This window comes from Crotalus tigris, unplaced genomic scaffold, assembly GCF_016545835.1.
Source record: "Crotalus tigris isolate CLP2741 ecotype Arizona unplaced genomic scaffold, ASM1654583v1 scf7180000024437.13266115, whole genome shotgun sequence".
Taxonomy (NCBI): domain Eukaryota; kingdom Metazoa; phylum Chordata; class Lepidosauria; order Squamata; family Viperidae; genus Crotalus; species Crotalus tigris.
In genome coordinates, this window is record NW_024100606.1 from 11,133,424 (window position 1) to 11,147,192 (window position 13,769).

The 13,769-nt window shown below is 36.2% G+C and overlaps 1 protein-coding gene across 7 annotated transcripts in view; it reads left to right on the top strand.

Moving 5' to 3' along the window:
- The first annotated feature begins 2 nt into the window (after window positions 1-2).
- Window positions 3-13,769, top strand: part of RSU1 (Ras suppressor protein 1) — a 114,865-nt gene continuing 101,098 nt past the window's right edge. For 4 of the 7 annotated variants that reach the window (XR_005555218.1, XR_005555219.1, XM_039331741.1 and 1 more), the window contains exons 1-2: window positions 5-140; window positions 2,823-2,957. Coding sequence is in view for 5 of the 7 variants with exons in the window: in XM_039331741.1 (XP_039187675.1) it covers window positions 2,849-2,957 (109 nt within the window). In the remaining 2 variants the exon portion in view is untranslated. Of the gene's footprint in view, window positions 141-2,822; window positions 2,958-13,769 lie in introns of those variants that run through there. The other 3 variants (XM_039331737.1, XM_039331740.1, XM_039331739.1) reach the window with 3 other exon arrangements.

Here is a 13,769-nt window from a genome sequence, read left to right on the forward strand (position 1 = left end):
AAGCGCCTGCGCACTTCGAGGAAGACAATGACGGGACCCGACGGCGGAGGCGGACCTTGTGCAGGGTGTGTGCACTGAAGTCCGGGGGCTGTTCTGCTTCCGTGCGTCTGGTGCCTCCGATCTTCTAGTCGCTCTTCACGGTAAGTTGCTGTGCTCTCCCCCCCCCCTTTAAACCGGGAGGCCTCCAACGCCTGAGCATCTCTAACCCCTTGGAGAAATTTCTTATGGTGCTTTGGCCGCTTGAAAGTATGAAGCGGTGGCCTCGCCCAAGAAATAATTCCCTTCAGAGAGCAAGCAGTAATAAGTAGGCAGTAGTCAACAGGTATAGTTATCCCCATGCCTGGCTTTTGTGAAAGAAAGGTTTTACAAATGGATTTCTGCCTAGGATGAAGCTGCTTTGCCCCATTCTTCAAAAGGTCCTGACGGTGCCATCTTACATATTGTCTCTTTTCTCTTCGGAGCTGAGAGTAAAGTTAGTTCTGTGTCTTTCTTCTTCTGGTAATGATAAGATAGATCATGGCCATTTGGTCGTGTAAAGTATGGATATAGTGATGCTATTCTTTGCCTTTGTGTATTGATGTATGGCGTGTATTTATTGATGAGACTTGACATGTTCTTACTGTTATAAATGCTTCTCAGTCTGTCCTGAGACTTCACTGCTTTACTTTTTCCCCCTCTCTTCTTTCTCCAACTATTCCCATCCTGCCATTTGATGTTGGGTGTTGTCTCCTGGGAACAATAATATCAAAACTGGTGTGAGTTGTCCCAGGAGACAGAAAAGTTGCATCCACTTTTATAATGGATAGTTGAGAGGCTCCAGGTAGGTTTATGATATTTCTTCAAAATAGTTGCTTTCATTAATCTACCTCAGGTTTCTTCCCCACCTAAAAATACTACATACATTAAAATCTGTTTGACATCCAACTCTGAACAATTATGTACGCTCACTATGATGGCTGGAGCCCCACATCATGTTAAACTATATTTTGATTATTGTGTCTTATAGACTAAATCAGTGATGGCAAACCTTTTAGAGACGGAGTGCCCAAATCGCAACCCCAAACCCACTTATTTATTGCAAAGTGCCAGGGCCATATCAGCATTGTAGTGCCCTCAGGGGGGGCAGGGAGGAACCTCTGAGTGCCGCCTTTGGCATGCAAAAAACGGGGGCCCAAAAATGGGCCACCGTGCTGCAAGGTGCAAAAATGGGTGCTGTTGTGCCATGGGATACAGATACAAGGTGCTGCACGTAAGAACGGGGCAGGGCTACTGAGTATCACGCAGGCACTAGCCCTGCCCCATTTGCAGCAGATGCTTGTAAAATGCTCCCCCTCCCTTTTTTTCCAGTCCACCAATAGACAATGGTTGGTGACCTCTGCTCTACCACCTCTATTGGAGCTTGCTAGTTGGCCGCTTCACCTCCTTTGTGCTGGGCAGGGGTCCTGCTCCAAGTGGTGGTGACGGTGGTGGCCTGATGGACCTTCTGCTGGCAGCGGTGGTGCGCGTGCTAACAGAGAGGGCTCTGAGTGCCGCCTCTGGCACACGTGCCATAGGTTCGCCACCACTGGACTAAATCATAGTCGACTTGACTATATGTTTTGGGGCTCAAAGTGCTTTCTATTCTGGACAATTGCTTTTGAAACACATAGATTAGAAAAATGAGATGTTCTGGAGAAAAACTGAAAGCTCTGGAATTATACATTTGTAGATTCCCTCACTTGTTATTTGATACTTTAATTGCAAATGGAGATTTTTATGGAAAGCATATAGTCTCTCATCATGGTTTGCAGCCATTCATCTATAACTGTGCTGGCGAACCTATGGCACGCGTGCCAGAGGGGGCACTCAGAGCCCTCTCTGGGCACGTGCGGCTCGCTCTTTGGCTAGGTTTTTGCAGGAAAAAGCCATTTCTCAAACCCTTCCTAGCCAAAACAAGCCTCCGGAGCGAGCGTGCTGTTTTCAGCTTTGAATTATATCAATCCTGACACCAGAAACAGACTAACAGATGACCTGAGTGCTGCATGTGTTGCTCTCAAACTTACAAAGTATAAGTCAAAGTTAGACAAATTATCAGCATGCATACAACAGCAAAAATCACATTAATTGTTCAAAAGCAGGCCAAATGCAAACTTTTACCTTTCAGTAAAAAGTTGTTTGTATTATTGAAAGCTTTGTCATTGTGTTTTTCTTTTAAGACAAAAGATGTTAATGTATGAGTTGTTTTTTCTAAACTAAAACCTCAGTATTCAGATTAAATTGCCGTGTTGGCACTTTGTGATAAATAAATGGGTTTTGGGTTGCAGTTTGGGCACTCGGTCTCTAAATGGTTCGCCATCACTGATCTATAATCTGTACATTCAGGCAAGCAAATTTAAGATACGGTACTTTGGCAACTTTAAGAGTTAGTTAAAGTGCATTGATTATTGCACTTGTAATCAACTGTATTGATTACTTAGAAAAAAAAATGATTATTTTTGTATCTGTTGTTTTTTTGAGTACATCTGGCTTTTTAGTGCTTGAGAAACTCATATCAAGAGGCCTCAAGATAGTGTGTCAAAACCTTGGATTCAACTTCTCAACTTTGCTATTTTTTAAAATTACAGCTTAATCAGAGAAGGAACATTAAATGCACGACATAAACATGCATTCATAATTAATATACTCATATTTATTTTACTTTTATATTAAATCAAATTTCTTTCGCTTTGTCAAATGCAATTTGCAGCATGAAAAATCTTGTGCATTTTTGGAATAAGTAATTGGAACTAACAGTAAAATATCTGTTTCTTGCTAGTTGTGATTACTATATGTTTATTCTACAGTCACCCTGTTTGTTTCAGTTTAAACCATGTCGAAATCCTTGAAAAAGATTGTAGAGGAAAGTAGGGAGAAAAATATATTGGAAGTGGACATGTGTGAGCGTGGCATATCAAACATGTTGGATATACCTGGATTATGTAAGTATTTTGCTGCTTCTCTCATCTTAGTTCAAGTTTAATCATTTCTGCAGGCATAAATATGTTTCCACAAGGATTTGGTAGGTAAGGGGCAGATTATCTTTGAAGGATAATCTTGAAAAATGTTTTGATTGACTAATGCATTTGAATAATACTTTCCTTTTATTGTGTGGTTTTGCCTCTTGATCACACTTTTCGTAAATCAGTCTCAAGAGCTGCTAATGCACAATAGCAAAGAACTAGGAAGTCTGAGTTTCAAATTTTAATTTTTTCAGGAATTCAACATGCAGCATAAATAAATAAACCTCTTTCCTTATTAGTTCCCAAGTGTGATGTGGCAGTAAGTATATATTACTGCACAAGATTTAATGATTAGCTTGATATTTATATGAAAGCCTTGTATATAGATATATATTTACTGCTGTTAATAACAGTAATAGTTGTGATGATTTTATACTATATCTGAGATTCAAGGCATCATGTGCCCAGATTCTGGCTTCCAGTAAAATAGGAAAATAAGGCCTTGTTCATTGCTTGCTTGTGAGTTTCAAAGGACATCTGGTTGGCCATTAAGGGAAACAATGTATTAGACTAATTAGATCTATGATTTCATTCCATAAGTATTTGTTTAAGATTATTTTTTTAAAAAAATTTAAATATTCGCAACCTGAAGGCCAAGTTTCATACATATTACTTCCCTGAAAACCATCAAGAATCTTTTCCATATTAGTTTTATAGTGAAAAATGATGCACAAATTAAGTGTGACTTACAGCCTCATAAAAAATTTCACACCTTAGTCAAAAAAGTCTGTAAACCCATATTATTAGGTTGAATTCAGAGGACTTTTCCCCTTCCAACAAGACTCTCTAAGCAGAGTGTGGCTCAGTACATTTTATGTACTAAATTGAGAACTTGTTAAGAAAATATATTAATTTGAGATTACTAGTTAGTAATTAGAGCTATTTTTTCAGGCTTAACTATAAACTCATGGGATGATAGTCAGTGTTGTGTGGACAGACTTTTCCAAAACAGCCTTCGTACAACTTGTTCCCTAAACAACTATGACCAGAAATGGAAGAGGAACTATTCTACTGTCTGATGCTTTTTTAAAAGTCAACATATACTATTGGAAGCTGTTTGTGACTCACAATAGAATTTAAAAAAACATTTTTTTTCTCTTTCCCATATTTTATAGTTACATTTATATATATATTGAGCAATGATTTTTGTGCCCTTTCCATTGCCATTCTGTTGTTGACTTTGTCTTTTGACAGTGCTCTAACATCTGGATATGAAGGTTGATTTTCCCCCCTAAAATAATTTACCTTTTAAATGAGTCAGTTATCATAAATTTGTGGAGAATGGTATGAGAAGCAGGAATGTTCTTAATATGATTTACAAAAGTAGTTCAAGAATTTTGAGATCTAAATATTGCAAATCATTAAATGACAAAATTCCAGTTGAATAAAGTACTATAATGTTCTTTACAAAATTACATTAACTAAAGCTTTCAGAGGAAAACAGCTCAAGTATACATACTGTCTTTTGCTCAGAATGAAAGGCAGGACATATGTCATACAATAAAATACCAATATATGTTTTTCTGATAGTTCATGTTTAACTGCTTGTGAGTACAGGTACTGCTTGACTTACTACCACAATTGAGCCCAAAATTTCTGTTGTTTAGCAAGACAGTTGTTAAGTGAATTTTGCTTATTTTATGACCTTTCTTGCTATAGTTCTTAAGTAAACCACTGCAGTAGTTAGTAACATGGATGTTAATGAATCTGGCTTCTCCATTGATTTTGCTAGTCAGAAGGTCACCAAAGGTGATTCTATGATCCTGGGATATCATATTATAAATATGTGCCAATTGCCAAGTGTCTGAATTCTGATCATGTGACAGTGGAGATACTGCAATGGCTATAAGTGTGAAAAATGATAAGTCATTTTAAGTGCCTTTGTAACTTCAAACAGTTATTAAAAATGCTTGTAAGTGAAGAATTACTTGTAATCTGATTTGTTGCTACCTTCTAGAGCAGGACTTTTCAATCTTTTCACCCATTGTACCACTTTTAGAAGATGGCAACATCCGAGTACCACCAGTCGCCTAGCAAGGTGTCAAAAACTTGATGACCCCCCCCCAAAAAGGAAAAAAGTGATAAAGTACAGGTAGTCCTCGACTTACAACAGTTCGCTTAGTGACTATTCGAAGTTACAATGGCACTGAAAAAAGTGCTCCCCAAGCCACAGCCGAGCAAGACACCTGCCTGCCCACCCGGTGGCACACTTCCTCCTGTTCGAGGTTTCTATTGTTGTGAGCATTTCTGTTGAGGATTGGCAGCGGGGGTGGGGTGGGGGGTGTTTGGTTTTTATTCCCCCGTCTGCTGGGTGGTTACAGCAGGTTTTGGTCATTTCATACGATCCTGGGACACTGTGACTGTCATAAATATGAATCAGTTGCCAAGCATCTGAATGTAAATCACAAGACCCTGGAGATGCTGCAACATTCCAGTTGATCGGCGCTTCTTCTGGGCTCAGCAGAAGCGCCAGGATCAGAGCCGAGCTCCAGCTGGAACCTGACACTGATCCTGGCACTTCCGCTGAGCCCTGACAGCCCCGAAGCGCTGATCCTGGTGCTTCTGCTGAGCCCTAGCAGCTCTGCAGCTCCAGCTATCTCTAGCTCAGGCTTGTGCGGTGCTGCCACTGGTTCAGCTCATTCCCCTCCCCCGCTACCACTTTTCTAGGATGGTCGCATACCACCTGCCAGGTCCCAATGTACCACAGATACCCGTACCACTGGTTGAAAAGCCCTGTTCTAGAGGACAGGACTACGTCAATTTCTTGATAGTATAATTTCATGTTTTACTTCTGTTAGTGCTAAGAATTACAGGACTGAAAAATACTATTTTCTAAGACCATTCTTTAATTTTATTTCATAGTATGTTCTGTGAATATTTTCCTGATTGTAGAGAAATCGGGATGAAAAAAGTATTTTGTGGATTAGTAATCTCTCCCTGAAATCTTCAGAGACAGACAAATTTTAACTCTATGCTAATTATCTTATAATTAATTCAGTTCTGCTGTAAGAGATTTTCTTTTTCATGATGTGACATTAGTGAAGTCGTAACAGCTGTCTCAAGAGTTCCCTTTGTTTGAAACATTAAATTATCCAATCAGAAATTATAATATTGTTTAATAATGCCAAAGATGTTTATGTTATTTATTAGTTTAGTACAAGATAGCTTATTAGGCAGTTGCTGCACTTCAGCTAACATTGTGGCATTTGGTTAATTAGATAGTAGTTGTAACTATCTAGACCATATGGAAAAAGAATTAACTCTTCTTGACTAGAAGAGAATTAAAACAACATCAAACATTTCTCAGAACCTAAACTAGAACATACTGATTCATTTTCAGTTACTAGTAACTTTAGCTTAAGCTGGAGAAACAGCAGAAATGACAATGCTTGGATTTTTGTTCCATTGTTTAATTTTTAATGCAGTTTTAAGGCAGGAAATATACAAAAGAAAAAAATTACCAAACAAAATTGTTTCCCAGGGATACATTCTGTCCCCACATTTAAAAATTGTTATCAGGATGTTAGTATCTGAAAATGCTAACATAGGATGTGCAATTTTATATAAAATATTGGAAAATCACAGCCACTGAATTCAGTAGATGTTATACCTGAATGAAAATGTATAAAGTTATACTGATTATTTCAGCATAATTTAAAACATTATTTCTAGAGGCAAAAGCACATAAAATATTCACATTGAAAATCAAGATTAGATTGCATGATTTTTCTATATCATGCAAATTTTTATTTCCAATACATGAATGGCTGCAGCCTTTTTTAAAAGTAAAACTAAATAGGTCATAGGTGCCACATGTGTATTTATACTACACTTAAATATAGCTATTTCTGGATTCTGAAAAGGCATAATTCAGTTTCCTGAAGCATGTGAAACTAATAAAGCTTGGTAAATGGGAAAAAAAATAACAATAAAATCAACACTGATAAATTGAAGCAATACATGATATTTACTTATGGGAATTGGGATGTGTGAGAAATGGAAGCAATGTTTAAATGTTTGTAAATTACTACACTTCTTGCTTTAAATTATTGAATAGCAGTTTGGAGTGTTTATTTGAATACATACATACATGTATTCATATATGTATTCAATTATGTGTGTGTGCATTTTCCCTTTCATTGGCTTGTTTTAATATTAAGAAAAAGTAAACCCTCCTTTGCGTTGAATTCTTTGACTTATGATCAAGTAGAATAATAAACGGTGTAAATTAAATAAACCAAGTACATAAATAAAAGGTAAGTCTTCTGTGGCGTGCTTCCTTGGCAAACTTTTTACACTAGTCTCCGCAGTAAAGGATTTATTTTTGCTATTTAAAAATAAATAAATAATTGTATTTGCAGAAAAACATTATTTACTGGTCATTTTGTTTATCATCCTTGTCTCTAAATTATTGCAGGATAATTTATGGACACTGTAACTACCGTTTTGAAATAATAGACCTAATTTGACTAGAAAACAGATTCAGTTTGGAAGTAAAAGTTTTATGCCCCATCCAGGCAAGTCCCCTGTTAATGCAGTTCCTTTCTTTTTTAAGACAATCATATGGCAAAGGCATATCCTGGGTCTTAATCTCATTCCTGTTCGTTGCAGTTTGAATAACTGCTTATTTTTATCGAAGCTTCACATGGCTTTGTAATCTACAAAATGAACATCCAATATTAACAATAAAAAAGAAGAAAAATCTTGTGTACAACAAAAGGGAAAAGAAAAAAAGCCAAATGTCAAATATATCTAATATTGAACATAAAGAATCCACTCCAGCTGGATGCTGAAAAATAAATAAATAAATAAACTCATAGGTTCTCTTTCCCTTACATAGCAAATCTACAAATAGTTATAAGCTTTCCCATCCTTTTTCTTTAAACAAAAATACTATACTAAATATCAGACTGAAAAATATTATCTTGCTTATGAGTAATTTTTAGATTATTATTAATAGTTTAATATGATTGAATTTATATTATTTTATTTTATATAATATTTTATATTATATTAATTTTAATATTATGGTTTAATTATATAATCATATAATTATTTTTGTTTTTAATTTGTTAATATTTATTTTGAAGAGGAGTTAAAGTATGTTATGGATGTGAATACAACGATACATCATTTTGTAAAAATTTTCTTTCAAACTATAGTTTGAAGTAAATTTTTAAACATTGATCCATACATTCTCCCATTTATCTAGTGCTGTTATACCCAACAAATTTTGCTCATTTTACAATATAATCTGACACATTTATCTTCCAGATTCATTTTAGGTAGCATTTTATATTCTTATAGCAATCAGATGGTCATCTCCACAACATTTGATACCCAATTCAGACCCTGCGAAAACAAAAAGTTTTTATCAAATTTAAATCTTTCAAAAACTCTATAAAATAATTAAACCAATCACAAACAAATCCTTCACTTACTAGTTGTTCTCTTGTTTTTATCTTAAGTTCCTCTTTTTCAAATATCAATAAATCCCAATATGTCATCTATTTACATCCCAATAGCATCTCTTTTCTATGTAGTGCTTCAGGAGGTGATAGCCAAAGTGGCACTTTGTCAGCCAATCTTCTTTTATATTTCTACAAAGTTTTGAATTAGGGAATAAATATATATTTAAGAAACAACTAGCAACTTTATGGAGCAAATCTTGATACAAAGTTCTAATAGTAAATATGGGCATGAACTGTGTGCAATTCTCAAATGGCTACACAGAAGAAATTTATACTGAGTTCAATGGCTTTTGCTCCTATGCAGAAATGTTTAAGCTTGCAACTGAACTCTAATCCATGCAGACATTCCCATGAATGCTGATATTATTAGTTTAATCCCAGGGAGGATAGTTATGTCACACTGTGCTTGGGAACATGCTCAGAAACTAGTCCTGTGCCACATTTTGTTCAGTACTAAAAGAATAAGGATTTCATTCATTTTATTTTATAATCAAAGCACATTCTCTATCAAAACAAAAATTTCTGCAAGGCAGTAAAATCAAAATATCCAACTCTCCCAAAAAAACCCCAATATAATGTGTTAAATTAAATGATTGATAACCTAAACTTTAGAAAATAAGATTAGAAGCAACATAAATAAATTTAAGATTAAAACATATTTTATAATAATAATAATAATTATAAAGTTGGAAGGGATCTTGGAGGTCATTAGGTCCAACCCCCTGCTCAGGCAAGAAACCCTATTCCATTTTGGACAAATGGCTGTCCAGTCTCTTCTTAAAAACTTCCAGTGTTGGAGCATTCATAGCTTCTGGAGGCAAGTTGTTCCACTGGTTGATTGTGCTAAGTGTCAGGAAATTTCTCCTTTTTTCCTTTTTCCCAATGCAAAAAAGATTTATCCATTATATTCTAAGCTGAAATAAAATATGAGTAAAATGGTGCTAGAGCAGTGGTTCTCAACCTCTGGGTTGGGACCCCATTTGGGATCGAACGACCATTTCACGGGGGTCGCCAAACAGCGCAGTCCGCCATTTTTTCCCCCTTTTCCTTAGCTGTGCTACTCCCTTTTATTCTACTGGCTTTTGAAAGCCAATAGAATAGACTCTCTTGAATAGAGTCTAATTCTATTGGCTTTCAAAAGCCAATAGGAATTGTCCAGGCTGTCTCTGCCCTGCTGAGCCCGCCAAAAGTCCCATTCTGCAAACGGTGCTGCACCAGTTGAGTAGTCCTCGACTTACGACCGGTTGAGTAGTCCTCAACTTACGACCAGTTGGGGGTCGCGGCATTAAAAAGGTTGAGAACCACTGTGCTAGAGCAACCAGAGCATATCCTCCACAAATGTTTTAAGTATCGATGGGAAAAGAATATAAAAGGTCTTGTCTGAAAACCTGAAGAGCATTAAAGATTTATATCGGTATGTTGATATGACTAGTGAATATTCCTACTATAATATGGTCATATCCTTCATTTCCAGGCAACACTCTAACTCAGGGGTGTCAAACTCACAACATCACGTGACGTATCACGACTTTTTTTCCATTGCCAGCAATGGGGTAGGCGTGGTTTTGTCATGATGCATCCGGCCCATGGGCCGGCAGTTTGACAGCCCTGCTCTAACTCAGTGTTTTTCAGCTTTAGCAACTTGAAAATGTGTGGACTTCAACTCCCAGAATTCTCCAGCTTGCCAAGTTGCCATCGTTGCCAAACAGTACTTGCTGCTTTTGATATAATTTGCATTCTCAAAAGACATAGTTGAAAATGTGAAATATAGATTCAGGGACATGACTTTGAAGCAGTTTTAAAAAAAACATGTAAACAAAGAGGACAGAAACATTCTTTAATTCCTAGGAAGGGAGACAGAGATTTGGAATGACTCTTTCAGGAATCTGTTATTTTACAGTGAGGTATAGTTTTATCACCTCATGGAGTCTGTTGCCTGGTCAATCTTTGAAGGATTGACAGAATTACATTGCTGTCATTGTTAGCAATGGCTTAATTAAGACTCCAAAGAAACCTTGTTCAGTTCAGAATCTGAGGGTTTAGTATTATTGGAAGAAATAATAACACACTATAATATTACTTACTTACTTTTAAATATACGAATGGGCTATGTGCATAAACATATACCTAAGCAAAAACTGAGAAAAGCATAAGTATAGATAGTCCAGTAGTCTTTTATTTTGTGGATGCTACAATGTATACCTCATGAAAAAGAAGGAAAATAAATATGTATTGTGACATGCCATTAAATTAGACTTTTTTCAATGATTTTTTCATTTATTTCCTTATTTAGGGCATTGAGAATATATTTTTTTCGATTTATAACAAGTTGTCATAGACTTTTTTTTAAAAAGATGAGAATATATCATTTTGCCTTCTGTTTTTTTTTCCTGATCCACATGAGATTTACAGTAGCAGTATAAACTTCCTGTCTAAATGTTATGCACTGAATTAAAAATGAAGCTACAGTGCCATCTTGTGGATCTGAAGGCACAGTTTATTATAGTTTATTTTATTAAAGAAGTTCTTCAGTAGTTCCAATTACATTTTTTTCTTTTTATTCAATCTCCCTGTTATTCTATTCTCAGTCTTAGGGATTAATAATTTAATTGAGAGTTAATGGAAAAGATATTTCCCCAAGGATGCAAATTCTGTCTTTAAAAATATTTTAAATTGCCAAGAATGCAAAATAGTTCGTCTAATGTATATAGTGTAATGGATAATGATAATTTATTCTTTCGCAACTTGTTGGCAGTATCTTGAAAAGTACAGATGTCAAGCTAACATCAGTTGAATTCTGCTTAAGTATATGACCATATTAAAGCATCCTGTCTTTAATATTGTCATGTTTTATATTTAATTAGTTTTTAAGTTTCTTTATAAACACATAGGTAAATCACTGTAGGCTGCTTTGTTATTTTTCCCCATTATTACTGTTTTTTTCCTTTATCCATCTCTCTTCCCCAGAGTCCAACCCAAATATCTGCTTCCTCTTAAGGTTAGATAATTACTGCTATGTTTAGGCTGATTGAGTTCATTCTTTGTGAACTAGTTGAGTCTTTGAAATACAATCCGAAGTATAGAATCAAGATCACACAAAGAGACTTCCGATTCCGGTTTGCAGCGACTCCAGTCATGTGAAGAGACTTGTCTCTCCACTGGCTGTTTTTTCTTCGCTGGTAGACCCCGTAATGGGTTGAAAGTTGCCCTGGATGAGGATGAGGAGGCTTGTTAGTGATTGCAGGAGGGTGGCAGCTTCTTCCACGGCTCCAGCTAACTCCTTAGGGCCGATGAAACAAAGATCGTCCTACAAGATGGCTGATCATCTAACTGCACCAACCGAAAGTCACAGGAACATCTAAGTGTGAAAGACCCACCGCGGATGACCTGGGTGAGACCCTCCCTTCTCCTCTCTTCACCCTATTTTTCTCTCTGCCTGTAAAAGCTTTTTTGGAATCATTTCCATGTCTTGAGAGAGCGGCGCTTGCTTGCATGGGAAGAAATGCGCTGAACAAAAGAACAGAATTATTAATTTTAATGACTATACTTTACTCTTATTTACCTTGGGGTACAGAAAAAACTTTTTTTATAGAGCTTTATCTTTATTTTACACTTGAAGAATATTTCTTTTAAGAAAAGAGAGAAAAAGAAAAAAAAATGGTTTTGGGGAAAGATTTTACAACCCACTGAGGACATCTTTTGGCAAAAATTTAATATTGCAACTGCCTGTTTTTGTCTGGAGATGAGGTTGGCTTGACCTTCAAACTATAACAGAAGGGAAAAGATAAGGAAGCTGATGCAGCAGTTACAAATTGTGGGGGTGGACATTGTTTAATTTCTAGTAAATATAGCCCCCACTAAAAGATAAAAAGGACTGTCTGCAATTATTAATTAAATGGAGAAACCTTACTTACAATTAAATTGTAAACTTATATTGGAAAAAAATTACAAAGTCACTGAGCAAGTATGTGCTAAAATAAAAGAGATTACTACAGAAATAAGAGCCAGAAACATTACTCCAAACTGATTTTCAGGCTTCAACTGACTGTTCTATAAACCAAAATATACCAGAAGAGCAATCAATTTTGTTCATTATATTACAAAAAATATGTTGAGACCTTGGAAAAAGTTCAGACCAGAGCAGCTAAAATGATCAAAGGCCTGGAGACTAAAAATATGGAGAATGGCTGCGGGACTTGGGTTTGTCTAGTCTAAATAAAAGAAGAAACATGATAGCAGTATTCCAGTATTTGAGGGGCTACCACAAAGAAGAGGGCGTCAAACTATTCTCCAAACCACCAGAGGGCAAGACAAGAAACAATGGTTGGAAACTGATCAAAGAGAAAAGCAACCAGGAATTAAGGAGAAACTTCCTAACAGTGAGGACAATTAACACGTGGAACAGTTTGCCTTTAGAAATCGTGGGTACTCCATCATTAGAAATTTGTCTGAAATGGTATAGGTTCTCCTGTTTGATAAGGGGGCTATTCTAGTCTATTCTAGTCTATTCTAGTCTAGTCTAGTCTAGTCTAGTCTAGTCTATTCTAATTAGCCAATCTTTTTGTACTTAGTTCAAATTTAATATGAAATCATGTAAAAATCTATATAGAATATGTACTTAAGACAAATACATATATGTACAGCATTTTAATAAATATGTTTTTAAAAAGATACCCAATAAAATAAACTTGGATAGAACAGACATGGACTGGAAATAGATTTTTATTGATTATGTACAGTAACTGAGTCATAATACAAAACTTCAAAATTATATTTTGCAAGCAAGCTAGTTCTATGAAAGATGTTATAAACTTATGCTAATCAAACCTACCTCACTAACTAGGTCTTTAGGGAAAGTCTACAATGTTTTGTATTTAAATTTTGCTAGGTAGCTATATAAAAGTGATGGCAAACCTTTTAGAGACCGAGTGCCCAAACTGCAACCCAGAACCCACTTATGCATCATCAGGTGACGGGTGGGTGTGTCCCATTGAGTGGGCAGGCCCATTGGGTGGGCATGGCTGCGGTGGTAATGGCAGACTGGGTGGGACTAAAAAGTTCAATCAATCAATTCCAACTTTGCAAGATCTTTTTTTTCCTGTGAGAAGTTGAAATTGACCGATTGAAGCTTTTTTTGTGTGTGTACACAGTGGTGGAGGCCTAAAGCGAAAAGGTTTTATAAAACCCAGCTGAAGGCCTAGGACTGGGGCGATGGCGCGCGTGCCCACAGAGAGGGCTCTGTGTGCCAACTGTGGCACAT